The 15050-nt window shown below is 46.8% G+C and overlaps 1 protein-coding gene across 1 annotated transcript in view; it reads right to left on the reverse strand.

Moving 5' to 3' along the window:
* wnt5a (wingless-type MMTV integration site family, member 5a) overlaps positions 1–15050 on the reverse strand; it is a 34979-nt gene that overhangs the window by 15581 nt on the left and 4348 nt on the right. Inside the window, exon 2 of the mRNA XM_036947560.1 lies at positions 14366–14529. Coding sequence (XP_036803455.1) covers positions 14366–14505 — 140 coding nt within the window. The 5' untranslated portion in view covers positions 14506–14529. The remainder of the gene's footprint in view (positions 1–14365; positions 14530–15050) is intronic.

Genomic DNA, 15050 nt, shown 5'->3' on the forward strand with positions numbered 1-15050 from the left:
CAGTCTTCTCCTTGTATGAGCTGAAAGTTTAGAGGGACGGCCAGGTCTTGGTAGATTTGCAGTGGTCTGATTCTCCTTCCATTTCAATATTATCGCTTGCACAGTGCTCCTTGGGATGTTTAAATCTTGGGAAATCTTTTTGTATCCAAATCCGGCTTTAAACTTCTTCACAACAGTATCTCGGACGTGCCTGGTGCGTTCCTTGTTCTTCATGATGCTCTCTGCGCTTTTAACGGACCTCTGAGACTATCACAGTGCAGGTGCATTTATACGGAGACTTGATTACACACAGGTGGATTGCATTTCTCATCATTAGTCATTTAGGTCAACATTGGATCATTCAGAGATCCTCACTGAACTTCTGGAGAGAGTTTGCTGCACTGAAAGTAAAGGGGCTGAATAATTTTGCACGCCCAATTTTTCAGTTTTTGATTTGTTAGAAAAGTTTGAAATATCCAATGAATGTCGTTCCACTTCATGATTGTGTCCCACTTGTTGTTGATTCTTCACAAAAAAATACAGTTTTATATCTTTACGTTTGAAGCCTGAAATGTGGCAAAAGGTCGCAAAGTTCAAGGGGGCCGAATACTTTCGCAAGGCACTGTATAATAACTACAACCTAAAACTTCTTACCTGGGAATATTGAAGACTCACGTTAAAAGGAACCACCAGCTTTCATATGTTCTCATGTTCTGAGCAAGGAACTTAAACGTTAGCTTTTTTACATGGCACATATTGCACTTTTACGTTCTTCTCCAACACTTTGTTTTTGCATTATTTAAACCAAATTGAACATGTTTCATTACTTATTTGAGGCTAAATTGATTTTATTGATGTATTATATTAAGTTAAAATAAGTGTTCATTCAGTATTGTTGTAATTGTCATTATTACGAATAAAGAATTAAAATTGTCCGATTAATCTGTATCAGCTTTTTTTGGTCCTCCAATAATTGGTATCGGCGTTGACAAATCATAATCGGATGACCTCTAGCACACACACACACAGTCGCGCGCACACACACACACAGGCGCGCACGCACACGCACACGCACACACACACACACTTAGAGCAGTTCATCCTAACCTCCCCAGAGCAGCACAATTAGCCTCCACTGTAACCAGATCTACTGAGGAGAGCAGCCAGGGAGGGAGGGAGGTAGGGAGGGAACCCCCCCCCCCCCCTTCTCACACACACATACACACTCCTCACTCACTCTGACACAGTAAATCATTTGCACCTGCGTGTCTTTTACTGGAGGAAAGTCACACACACCTCAGCAGTCTACAGTAGCTATTTCTGTGTGTGATAATGTGTGAGTCTGTGGTAGAGTGTGTGTGTGTGTGTGTGTGTGTGAGTCTGTGGTAGTGTGTGTGTGTGTGTGTGTGTGTGTGTGTGTGTGTGTGTGTGTGTGTGTGTGTGTGTGTGTGTGTGTGTGTGTGTGTGTGTGTGTGTGTGTGTGTGTGTGTGTGTGTGTGTGTATATATTAAATCATATGAAAAGACAATCCATGGAAGATCACAATGGAATGTCCCTTGCCATTGCTTTAGTCAACTATATAAAGTAACAAGAGATGAATTAATCCAACTTGAAGGAAGTGAAAAGCTACGGTTTCCTTTGATCCTCTGTCTCGTGACATCAGTACAGATCATTACTGCACTATTCTCTCTAATGTCTTTGTTGTATTGTATCTTCTAGTTTGCTATAAACATTACTGCACTATTCTCTCTAATGTCTTTGTTGTATTGTATCTTCTAGTTTGCTATAAACATTACTGCACTATTCTCTCTAATGTCTTTGTTGCATTGTATCTTCTCGTGACATCAGTACAGATCATTACTGCACTATTCTCTCTAATGTCTTTGTTGTATTGTATCTTCTAGTTTGCTATAAACATTACTGCACTATTCTCTCTAACGTCTTTGTTGTATTGTATCTTCTAGTTTGCTATAAACATTACTGCACTATTCTCTCTAATGTCTTTGTTGTATTGTATCTTCTAGTTTGCTATAAACATTACTGCACTATTCTCTCTAACGTCTTTGTTGTATTGTATCTTCTAGTGACATCAGTACAGATCATTACTGCACTATTCTCTCTAATGTCTTTGTTGTATTGTATCTTCTAGTTTGCTATAAACATTACTGCACTATTCTCTCTAATGTCTTTGTTGCATTGTATCTTCTAGTTTGCTATAAACATTACTGCACTATTCTCTCTAACGTCTTTGTTGCATTGTATCTTCTCGTGACATCAGTACAGATCATTACTGCACTATTCTCTCTAATGTCTTTGTTGTATTGTATCTTCTTGCTATAAACAAGTAGAAAAACGTAAAAGACAGTTTTCACTCGGCACAAATTCTTCAGCGTTTTGCAGTTACAAATAATATACACACAGCATACAACAACCACACACGCAAATACAGACACTAACAGGATCCAAATCTGATCTAATTTGATCTATGCTCCTATGGTGATGTGTCAACACTGTTTCCCATGTGTATAAAACCTATTATATCATCTGCATGTTCACATTTACCCTGGTCTCCTTACTGGCAGACAAACACACACTGCCAGAGACACACACACACTACCACAGACACACACACTACCACAGACACACACACTACCACAGACACACACACACACACTACCACAGACACACACACACACACACACACTACCACAGACACACACACACACACTACCACAGACACACACACACACACACACACACACTACCACAGACACACACACACACACACACACACACTACCACAGACACACACACACACACTACCACAGACACACACACTACCACAGACACACACACACACACACACACTACCACAGACACACACACACACACACTACCACAGACACACACACACACACTACCACAGACACACACACACACACACACACACACACTACCACAGACACACACACACACACACACTACCACAGACACACACACACACACTACCACAGACACACACACTACCACAGACACACACACACACACACTACCACAGACACACACACACACACACACACACACACTACCACAGACACACACACACACACACTACCACAGACACACACACACACACACACACACACACACACACACACACACACTACCACAGACACACTACCACAGACACACACACACACACACACACACTACCACAGACACACACACACACACACTACCACAGACACACACACACACACTACCACAGACACACACTACCACAGACACACACTACCACAGCCACACACACTACCACAGACACACACACACACACACTACCACAGACACACACACACACACACACACACTACCACAGACACACACACACACACACTACCACAGACACACACACACACACACACACACTACCACAGACACACTACCACAGACACACACACACACACACACACTACCACAGACACACACACACACACACTACCAGACACACACACACACACTACCACAGACACACACTACCACAGACACACACTACCACAGACACACACACACACACACTACCACAGACACACACAATACCACCAGACACACACACTACCACAGACATACACAAAAACACTACCACAGACAGACACACACACTACCACAGACACACACACACTACCACAGACACACACACACACTACCACACAAACACTACCACAGACAGACACACTACCACAGACAGACACACTATCACAGACAGACACACACACACAAACACAAACACACAAACACAAACACACTACCACAGACACACATACTCCAAAAGACACACACACTACCACAGACACACAAACACTACCACAGACACACAAACACTACCACAGACAGACACACACACAGACACACACACACACTACCACAGACACACACACACACACTACCACAGACACACACACTCCAAAAGACACACACACACTACCACAGACACAATAACACTACCACAGACAGACACACTACCACAGACAGACACACTACCAGAGACACACACACACGACAGCAGACACACACACTACCACAGACACTACCAAATCAAATCAAAATCAAATCAAATGTATTTGTATAGCCCTTCGTACATCAGCTGATATCTCAAAGTGCTGTACAGAAACCCAGCCTAAAACCCCAAACAGCAAGCAATGCAGGTGTAGAAGCACCACACTACCAGAGACACACACAGACTACCACCGACATACACACACGACCAGACACACACACACACACACACACTACCACAGACACACACACACTACCAGACACACACACACACTACCAGACACACACACAAATTACCACAAATTACCACACACCCACTCCACCACAGACACACACTCCGCCACACCTCCACCACAGACACAACCACAGAGACACACAAACACTACCACAGACACACACACACACACAGAAACACACACACACACATAACCACAGACACACACTACCACAGGCAGACACACACACACTACACCAGACACACAACCACAGAGACACACACTTCAACAGACACACTAACACAGACACACTACCACCGACACACACACACTACCACCGACACACACACACACAACCACAGGCACACACACTACCACAGACAAACACACAGACTACCACAGACAAACACACAGACTACCACAGACACACACAGACTACCACAGACACACACACACACAACCACAGACACACACACACACTACCACAGACACACACTACCACAGGCAGACACACACACACTACACCAGACACACAACCACAGAGACACACACTTCAACAGACACACTACCACAGACACACTACCACCGACACACACACACTACCACCGACACACACACACACAACCACAGGCACACACACACACACTACCACAGACACACACACTCCAAAAGACACACACACTACCACAGACAGACACACTACCACAGACAGACACACTACCAGAGACACACACACACGACAGCAGACACACACACTACCACAGACACTACCAAATCAAATCAAAATCAAATCAAATGTATTTATATAGCCCTTCGTACATCAGCTGATATCTCAAAGTGCTGTACAGAAACCCAGCCTAAAACCCCAAACAGCAAGCAATGCAGGTGTAGAAGCACCACACACTACCGGAGACACACACAGACTACCACCGACATACACACACGACCAGACACACACACACACACACACACACACACTACCAGACACACACACAAATTACCACAAATTACCACACACCCACTCCACCACAGACACACACTCCGCCACACCTCCACCACAGACACAACCATAGAGACACACAAACACTACCACAGACACACACACACACACACACACACACACACACTACCACAGAAACACACACACACACATAACCACAGACACACACACACACACACACACTACTACAGACAAACAACCACAGAGACACACACTTCAACAGACACACTACCACAGACACACTACCACCGACACACACACACTACCGCAGACACACACACACACACACACACACTACCACAGACACACACATTACTGCAGACACACACACTACCACAGACACACACACTACCACAGACACAGACACCGACACACACAGACTACCACAGGCAGACACACACACACACTACTACTACAGACACACACACACTACCACAGACACAGACACCGACACACACTACCACAGACACACAACACTCTAGCACAGACAGACAAACACTACCACAGACAGACAAACACACTACCACAGACACACACACTACCACAGACAAACACACAGACTACCACAGACACACACAGATTACCACAGACACACACAGACTACCAGACACACACACACACAACCACAGACACACACACACACTACCACAGACACACACTACCACAGGCAGACACACACACACTACACCAGACACACAACCACAGAGACACACACTTCAACAGACACACTACCACAGACACACTACCACCGACACAAACACACTACCACCGACACACACACACACAACCACAGGCACACACACACAACCACAGGCGCACACACAAAACCACAGGCGCACACACAAACAAACACTACCACAGACACACACAAACACATACACGCACTACCACAGACACACACACACACAACCACAGGCACACACACACAACAACAGGCGCACACACAAAACCACAGGCGCACACACAAACAAACACTACCACAGACACACACAAACACATACACGCACTACCACAGACACACACACACTACCACAGACACACACACACACGACCACAGGCGCACACACAAACAAACACACTACTACAGACACACAACCACAGACACACTACCACAGGCACACACACACTACCACAGACACACACACACTACCACAGAAAGACACGCACACACTACCACAGACACAGACACACACTACCACAGGCAGACACACACACACACACACTACTACAGACACACAACCACAGACACACTACCACAGACACACACACACACTACCACAGACACACAGACTACTGCAGACACACACACACACACAGACACACTACCACAGGCGCACACACACACACACTACCACAGACACACACAAACACATACACGCACTACCAAAGACACACACACACACACACGACCACAGACACACACACACACACGACCACAGACACACACACACACGGCCACAGACACACACACACACACTACCAGACACACACACTACCAGACACACACACACACACTACCAGACACACACACACACACTACCAGACACGCACACTACCACAGATACACACACGCTACCACAGATACACACACGCTACCACAGATACACACACGCTACCACAGATACACACACGCTACCACAGATACACACACACCAACACACACACTACCACAGACACACCAACACACACACACACACTGACTACCACAGACACACACACCAACACACACCGACTACCACAGACACACACACCCACAGAGTGAGAAAGTCACTTCTATGGAGTTCGTGTCTGCACATATTTGGATATATACCCAAAAACCACAGCATTCTGTTTTATACAATATTCACAATTTTGGTTTGGCAAAAACATTGAGAAAGAAAATGGGAGAGTCAAAAAATGTGTATATCTTAAAGGCTTATGTGCTGCAGTCAGAGACAGAGTCAGAGAGACATGGAGAAATGGAGTCAAAGAGACATGGAGTCAGAGAGACATGGAGTCAGAGAGACAGAGAAATGGAGTCAGAGAGACAGAGAGTCAGAGAGACATGGAGTCAGAGAGACAGAGAGACATGGAGTCAGAGAGACATGGAGTCAGAGAGACATGGAGTCAGAGAGACAGAGAGACATGGAGTCAGAGAGACAGAGAGTTAGAGAGTCAAAGAGACATGGAGTCAGAGAGTCAGAGAGTCAGAGAGACAGAGAGTCAGAGAGACAGAGAAACATGGAGAAATGGAGTCAGAGAGACATGGAGAAATGGAGTCAGAGAGAAATGGAGTCAGAGAGACAGAGAGACATGGAGACAGAGAGACATGGAGTCAGAGAGACAGAGAAACATGGAGTCAGAGAGACATGGAGTCAGAGAGACATGGAGTCAGAGAGACAGAGAGTCAGAGAGACATGGGGTCAGAGAGACATGCAGTCAGAGAGACATGGAGCCAGAGAGACATGGAGCCAGAGAGACATGGAGCCAGAGAGACATGGAGCCAGAGAGACATGGAGTCAGAGGGACATGGAGTCAGAGAGACAGAGACATGGAGTCAGAGAGACATGAAAACATGGAGTCAGAGAGACATGGAGTCAGAGAGACAGAGAGACATGGAGTCAGAGAGACAGAGAGTTAGAGAGTCAAAGAGACATGGAGTCAGAGAGTCAGAGAGTCAGAGAGACAGAGAGTCAGAGAGACAGAGAAACATGGAGAAATGGAGTCAGAGAGACATGGAGAAATGGAGTCAGAGAGAAATGGAGTCAGAGAGACAGAGAGACATGGAGACAGAGAGACATGGAGTCAGAGAGACAGAGAAACATGGAGTCAGAGAGACATGGAGTCAGAGAGACATGGAGTCAGAGAGACAGAGAGTCAGAGAGACATGGGGTCAGAGAGACATGCAGTCAGAGAGACATGGAGCCAGAGAGACATGGAGCCAGAGAGACATGGAGCCCGAGAGACATGGAGTCAGAGGGACATGGAGTCAGAGAGACAGAGACATGGAGTCAGAGAGACATGAAAACATGGAGTCAGAGAGACATGGAGACAGAGAGACATGGAGACAGAGGGACATGGAGTCAGAGAGACATGAAAACATGGAGTCAGAGAGACATGGAGACATGTAGTCAGAGAGACATGAAAACATGGAGTCAGAGAGAGATGGAGTCAGAGAAACAGAGAGACGTGGAGCCAGAGAGACATGAAGTCAGAGAGACAGAGAGACAGAGAGTCAGAGAGACATGGAGTCAGAGAGACATGGAGACAGAGAGACAGAGAAACAGAGACATGGAGTCAGAGAGACATGAAAACATGGAGTCAGAGAGACATGGAGTCAGAGAGACAGAGAGTCGGAGAGACAGAGAGTCGGAGAGACCTGGAGTCAGAGAGACATGGAGTCAGAGAGACATGGAGACAGAGAGACATGGAGACAGAGAGACATGGAGTCAGAGAGACATGGAGTCAGAGAGACGTGGAGTCAGAGAGACAGAGAGACAGAGAGACAGAGAGACAGAGAGTCAGAGAGAAGGAGAGACATGGAGTCAGAGAGACATGGAGTCAGAGAGACATGGAGTCAGAGAGACATGGAGTCAGAGAGACAGAGAGACAGAGAGACAGAGAGACAGAGAGTCAGAGAGACATGGAGCCAGAGAGACATGGAGTCAGAGAGACATGGAGTCAGAGAGACATGGAGACATGGAGTCAGAGAGACATGGAGACATGGAGTAAAAGAGACATGGAGTCAGAGAGACATGGAGACAGAGAGACATCGAGACAGAGAGACATGGAGTCAGAGAGACATGGAGTCAGAGAGACATGAAAACATGGAGTCAGAGAGACATGAAAACATGGAGTCAGAGAGACATGGAGTCAGAGAGACATGGAGTCAGAGAGACATGGAGTCAGAGAGACAGAGAGACAGAGAGACAGAGAGTCAGAGAGACATGGAGCCAGAGAGACATGGAGTCAGAGAGACATGGAGTCAGAGAGACATGGAGTCAGAGAGACATGGAGACAGAGAGACATGGAGACATGGAGTCAGAGAGACATGAAAACATGGAGTCAGAGAGACATGGAGTCAGAGAGACAGAGAGACAGAGACATGGAGTCAGAGAGACATGAAAACATGGAGTCAGAGAGACATGTAGACAGAGAGACATGGAGACAGAGGGACATGGAGTCAGAGAGACAGAGAGACATGGAGACATGGAGTCAGAGAGACATGAAAACATGGAGTCAGAGAGACATGGAGACATGGAGTCAGAGAGACAGAGAGACATGGAGCCAGAGAGACATGAAAACATGGAGCCAGAGAGACATGGAGTCAGAGAGACATGGAGTCAGAGAGACATGGAGACAGAGAGACAGAGACATGGAGTCAGAGAGACATGAAAACATGGAGTCAGAGAGACATGGAGACGTGAAAACATGAAGTCAGAGAGACATGGAGACAGAGAGACATGGAGACAGAGAGACGTGGAGTCAGAGAGACAGAGAGACATGGAGTCAGAGAGACATGGAGTCAGAGAGACATGGAGTCAGAGAGACATGGAGTCAGAAAGACATGGAGTCAGAAAGACATGGAGTCAGAGAGACATGAAAACATGGAGTCAGAGAGACATGAAAACATGGAGTCAGAGAGACATGGAGTCAGAGAGACAGAGAGACATGGAGCCAGAGAGACCGAGAGACAAGGAGTCAGAGAGACATAAAGACATGGAGTCAGAGACATGGAGCCAGAGAGACCGAGAGACATGGAGTCAGAGAGACATGAAGACATGGAGTCAGAGAGACATGGAGACATGGAGTCAGAGAGACATGGAGTCAGAGAGACATGAAAACATGGAGTCAGAGAGACATGAAAACATGGAGTCAGAAAGACATGAAAATATGGAGTCAGATAGACATGGAGTCAAAGAGACAGAGAGACATGGAGCCAGAGAGACAGAGAGACATGTAGCCAGAGAGACATAAAAACATGGAGTCAGAAAGACAGAGAGACATGGAGCCAGAGAGGCATGAAAACATGGAGTCAGAGAGACATGAAGACATGGAGTCAGAGAGACATGAAGACATGGAGTCAGAGAGACATGGAGACATGGAGTCAGAGAGACATGGAGACATGGAGTCAGAGAGACATGGAGACATGGAGTCAGAGAGACATGGAGTCAGAGAGACATGAAAACATGGAGTCAGAGAGACATGGAGTCAAAGAGACAGAGAGACATGGAGCCAGAGAGACAGAGAGACATGTAGCCAGAGAGACATAAAAACATGGAGTCAGAAAGACAGAGAGACATGGAGCCAGAGAGACATGAAAACATGGAGTCAGAGAGACATGAAGACATGGAGTCAGAGAGACATGAAGACATGGAGTCAGAGAGACATGGAGACATGGAGTCAGAGAGACATGGAGACATGGAGTCAGAGAGACATGGAGACATGGAGTCAGAGAGACATGGAGTCAGAGAGACATGGAGACAGGGAGACATGGAGACAGAGAGACATGGAGACATGGAGACATGGAGTCAGAGAGACATGGAGTCAGAGAGACAGAGACATGGAGTCAGAGACACGGAGTCAGAGAGACATGGAGCCAGAGAGACATGAAAACATGGAGTCAGAGAGACATGAAGACATGGAGTCAGAGAGACATGAAGACATGGAGTCAGAGAGACATGGAGACATGGAGTCAGAGAGACATGGAGACATGGAGTCAGAGAGACATGGAGACATGGAGTAAAAGAGACATGGAGTCAGAGAGACATGGAGACAGAGAGACATGGAGACATGGAGTCAGAGAGACAGAGAGACATGGAGACAGAGACATGGAGTCAGAGACACGGAGTCAGAGAGACAGAGAGACATGGAGCCAGAGAGACATGAAAACATGGAGTCAGAGAGACATGAAGACATGGAGTCAGAGAGACATGAAGACATGGAGTCAGAGAGACATGGAGACATGGAGTCAGAGAGACATGGAGACATGGAGTCAGAGAGACATGGAGACATGGAGTCAGAGAGACATGGAGTCAGAGAGACATGAAAACATGGAGTCAGAGAGACATGGAGTTAAAGAGACAGAGAGACATGGAGCCAGAGAGACAGAGAGACATGTAGCCAGAGAGACATAAAAACATGGAGTCAGAAAGACAGAGAGACATGGAGCCAGAGAGACATGAAAACATGGAGTCAGAGAGACATGAAGACATGGAGTCAGAGAGACATGAAGACATGGAGTCAGAGAGACATGGAGACATGGAGTCAGAGAGACATGGAGACATGGAGTCAGAGAGACATGGAGACAGAGAGACATGGAGACAGAGAGACATGGAGACATGGAGACATGGAGTCAGAGAGACATGGAGTCAGAGAGACAGAGACATGGAGTCAGAGACACGGAGTCAGAGAGACATGGAGCCAGAGAGACATGAAAACATGGAGTCAGAGAGACATGAAGACATGGAGTCAGAGAGACATGAAGACATGGAGTCAGAGAGACATGAAGACATGGAGTCAGAGAGACATGGAGACATGGAGTCAGAGAGACATGAAAACATGGAGTCAGAGAGACATGGAGTCAAAGAGACAGAGAGACATGGAGCCAGAGAGACAGAGAGACATGTAGCCAGAGAGACATAAAAACATGGAGTCAGAAAGACAGAGAGACATGGAGCCAGAGAGACATGAAAACATGGAGTCAGAGAGACATGAAGACATGGAGTCAGAGAGACATGAAGACATGGAGTCAGAGAGACATGGAGACATGGAGTCAGAGAGACATGGAGACATGGAGTCAGAGAGACATGGAGACATGGAGTCAGAGAGACATGGAGTCAGAGAGACATGGAGACAGAGAGACATGGAGACAGAGAGACATGGAGACATGGAGTCAGAGAGACATGGAGTCAGAGAGACAGAGACATGGAGTCAGAGACACGGAGTCAGAGAGACATGGAGCCAGAGAGACATGAAAACATGGAGTCAGAGAGACATGAAGACATGGAGTCAGAGAGACATGAAGACATGGAGTCAGAGAGACATGGAGACATGGAGTCAGAGAGACATGGAGACATGGAGTCAGAGAGACATGGAGACATGGAGTAAAAGAGACATGGAGTCAGAGAGACATGGAGACAGAGAGACATGGAGACATGGAGTCAGAGAGACATGGAGTCAGAGAGACAGAGACATGGAGTCAGAGACACGGAGTCAGAGAGACAGAGAGACATGGAGCCAGAGAGACATGAAAACATGGAGTCAGAGAGACATGAAGACATGGAGTCAGAGAGACATGAAGACATGGAGTCAGAGAGACATGGAGACATGGAGTCAGAGAGACATGGAGACATGGAGTCAGAGAGACATGGAGACATGGAGTCAGAGAGACATGGAGTCAGAGAGACATGAAAACATGGAGTCAGAGAGACATGGAGTTAAAGAGACAGAGAGACATGGAGCCAGAGAGACAGAGAGACATGTAGCCAGAGAGACATAAAAACATGGAGTCAGAAAGACAGAGAGACATGGAGCCAGAGAGACATGAAAACATGGAGTCAGAGAGACATGAAGACATGGAGTCAGAGAGACATGAAGACATGGAGTCAGAGAGACATGGAGACATGGAGTCAGAGAGACATGGAGACATGGAGTCAGAGAGACATGGAGACATGGAGTCAGAGAGACATGGAGTCAGAGAGACATGGAGACAGAGAGACATGGAGACAGAGAGACATGGAGACATGGAGACATGGAGTCAGAGAGACATGGAGTCAGAGAGACAGAGACATGGAGTCAGAGACACGGAGTCAGAGAGACATGGAGCCAGAGAGACATGAAAACATGGAGTCAGAGAGACATGAAGACATGGAGTCAGAGAGACATGAAGACATGGAGTCAGAGAGACATGAAGACATGGAGTCAGAGAGACATGGAGACATGGAGTCAGAGAGACATGGAGACATGGAGTCAGAGAGACATGGAGACATGGAGTCAGAGAGACATGGAGTCAGAGAGACATGGAGACAGAGAGACATGGAGACATGGAGTCAGAGAGACATGGAGTCAGAGAGACAGAGACATGGAGTCAGAGACACGGAGTCAGAGAGACATGGAGACATGGAGTCAGAGCGACATGGCGACAGAGAGACATGGAGTCAGAGAGACATGGAGTCAGAGAGACAGAGACATGGAGTCAGAGACACGGAGTCAGAGAGACATGGAGACATGGAGTCAGAGAGACATGGAGTCAGAGAGACAGAGAGACATGAAGCCAGAGAGACATGGAGACAGAGAGACATGGAGTCAGAGAGACAGAGAGACATGGAGTCAGAGAGACAGAGAGACATGGAGACAGAGAGATATGGAGTCAGAGAGACAGAGAGTAAGAGAGACATGGAGACAGAGAGACATGGAGTCAAAGAGACATGGACACAGAGAGACATGGAGTCAGAGAGACATGGAGTCAGAGAGACAGAGAGACATCGAGACAGAGAGACATGGAGTCAGAGAGACATGGAGTCAGAGAGACAGAGACATGAAGCCAGAGAGACATGGAGACAGAGAGACATGGAGTCAGAGAGACAGAGAGACATGGAGTCAGAGAGACAGAGAGACATGGAGACAGAGAGATATGGAGTCAGAGAGACAGAGAGTAAGAGAGACATGGAGACAGAGAGACATGGAGTCAAAGAGACATGGAGACAGAGAGACATGGAGTCAGAGAGACATGGAGTCAGAGAGACATCGAGACAGAGAGACATGGAGTCAGAGAGACATGGAGTCAGAGAGACAAAGAGACATGGAGTCAGAGAGACATGGAGACAGAGGGACAGAGAAACATGGAGTCAGAGAGACATGGAGTCAGAGTAAGAGAGTCAGCATGTTGTATCATGTGGTGGGATCGGAGCGGCCCGTCTCACACTCACAGAGAGAGAGAGAGAAAGAGAGAGAGAGAGAGAGAGGGAGGGGCGGGGGATCAAATGGCACAGCCACCACTCTGGCACAGCCACCACTCTGGCACAGCCACCACTCTGGCACAGCCACCACTCTGGCACAGCCACCACTCTGGCACAGCCACCACTCTGGCACAGCCACCACATTGAGAGTAGGGCAGTATGATGTAGAGTATACATACCACCATGAGTTGGCCTCCACCACCACCTGCAGGAGCAGTGTGAGCAGTGTGAGGGCGAACACACACGGTCTGGAGTCCAACACACTCCCCGCCGGTGCCGAGGGACAGCATACACACACCAGCCTCCGCAGGAACAACATGCTGGATCAGTTACTGGATCAGCTCTGTGGAGAGACGGCAGTACAGACAGATCAGACAGGCACACACACACGCACAACCGATAGCCAGTCCACATGCACGCTCACACACACACAGAACAGAGGACTGTACACATATCCTGTCTGTCTGAGTCCATCTGTCTCCACAGTCAGACTGTGAAAGGGTAAGAGGGCGTTACAAAATGCTGTGTATGGTATGTGGTGTGTGACTGTCAGAGAGATAAATAAACATTACTTATGAGTGTACTGTTGCTCTCCCTCTCTGTGTGTACATACATATATATATATATATCGCTATATATACACACATATACACTCCCTCTGTGTGTGTACATACATATATATATATTGCTTTATATACACACATATACACTCCCTCTGTGTGTGTACATACATATATATATATCGCTATATATACACACATATACACTCCCTCTGTGTGTGTACATACATATATATATATCGCTATATATACACACATATACACTCCATCTGTGTGTGTACATACATATATATATATCGCTATA

The sequence above is a fragment of the Oncorhynchus mykiss genome, chromosome 16 (assembly GCF_013265735.2).
Source record: "Oncorhynchus mykiss isolate Arlee chromosome 16, USDA_OmykA_1.1, whole genome shotgun sequence".
NCBI lineage: Eukaryota > Metazoa > Chordata > Actinopteri > Salmoniformes > Salmonidae > Oncorhynchus > Oncorhynchus mykiss.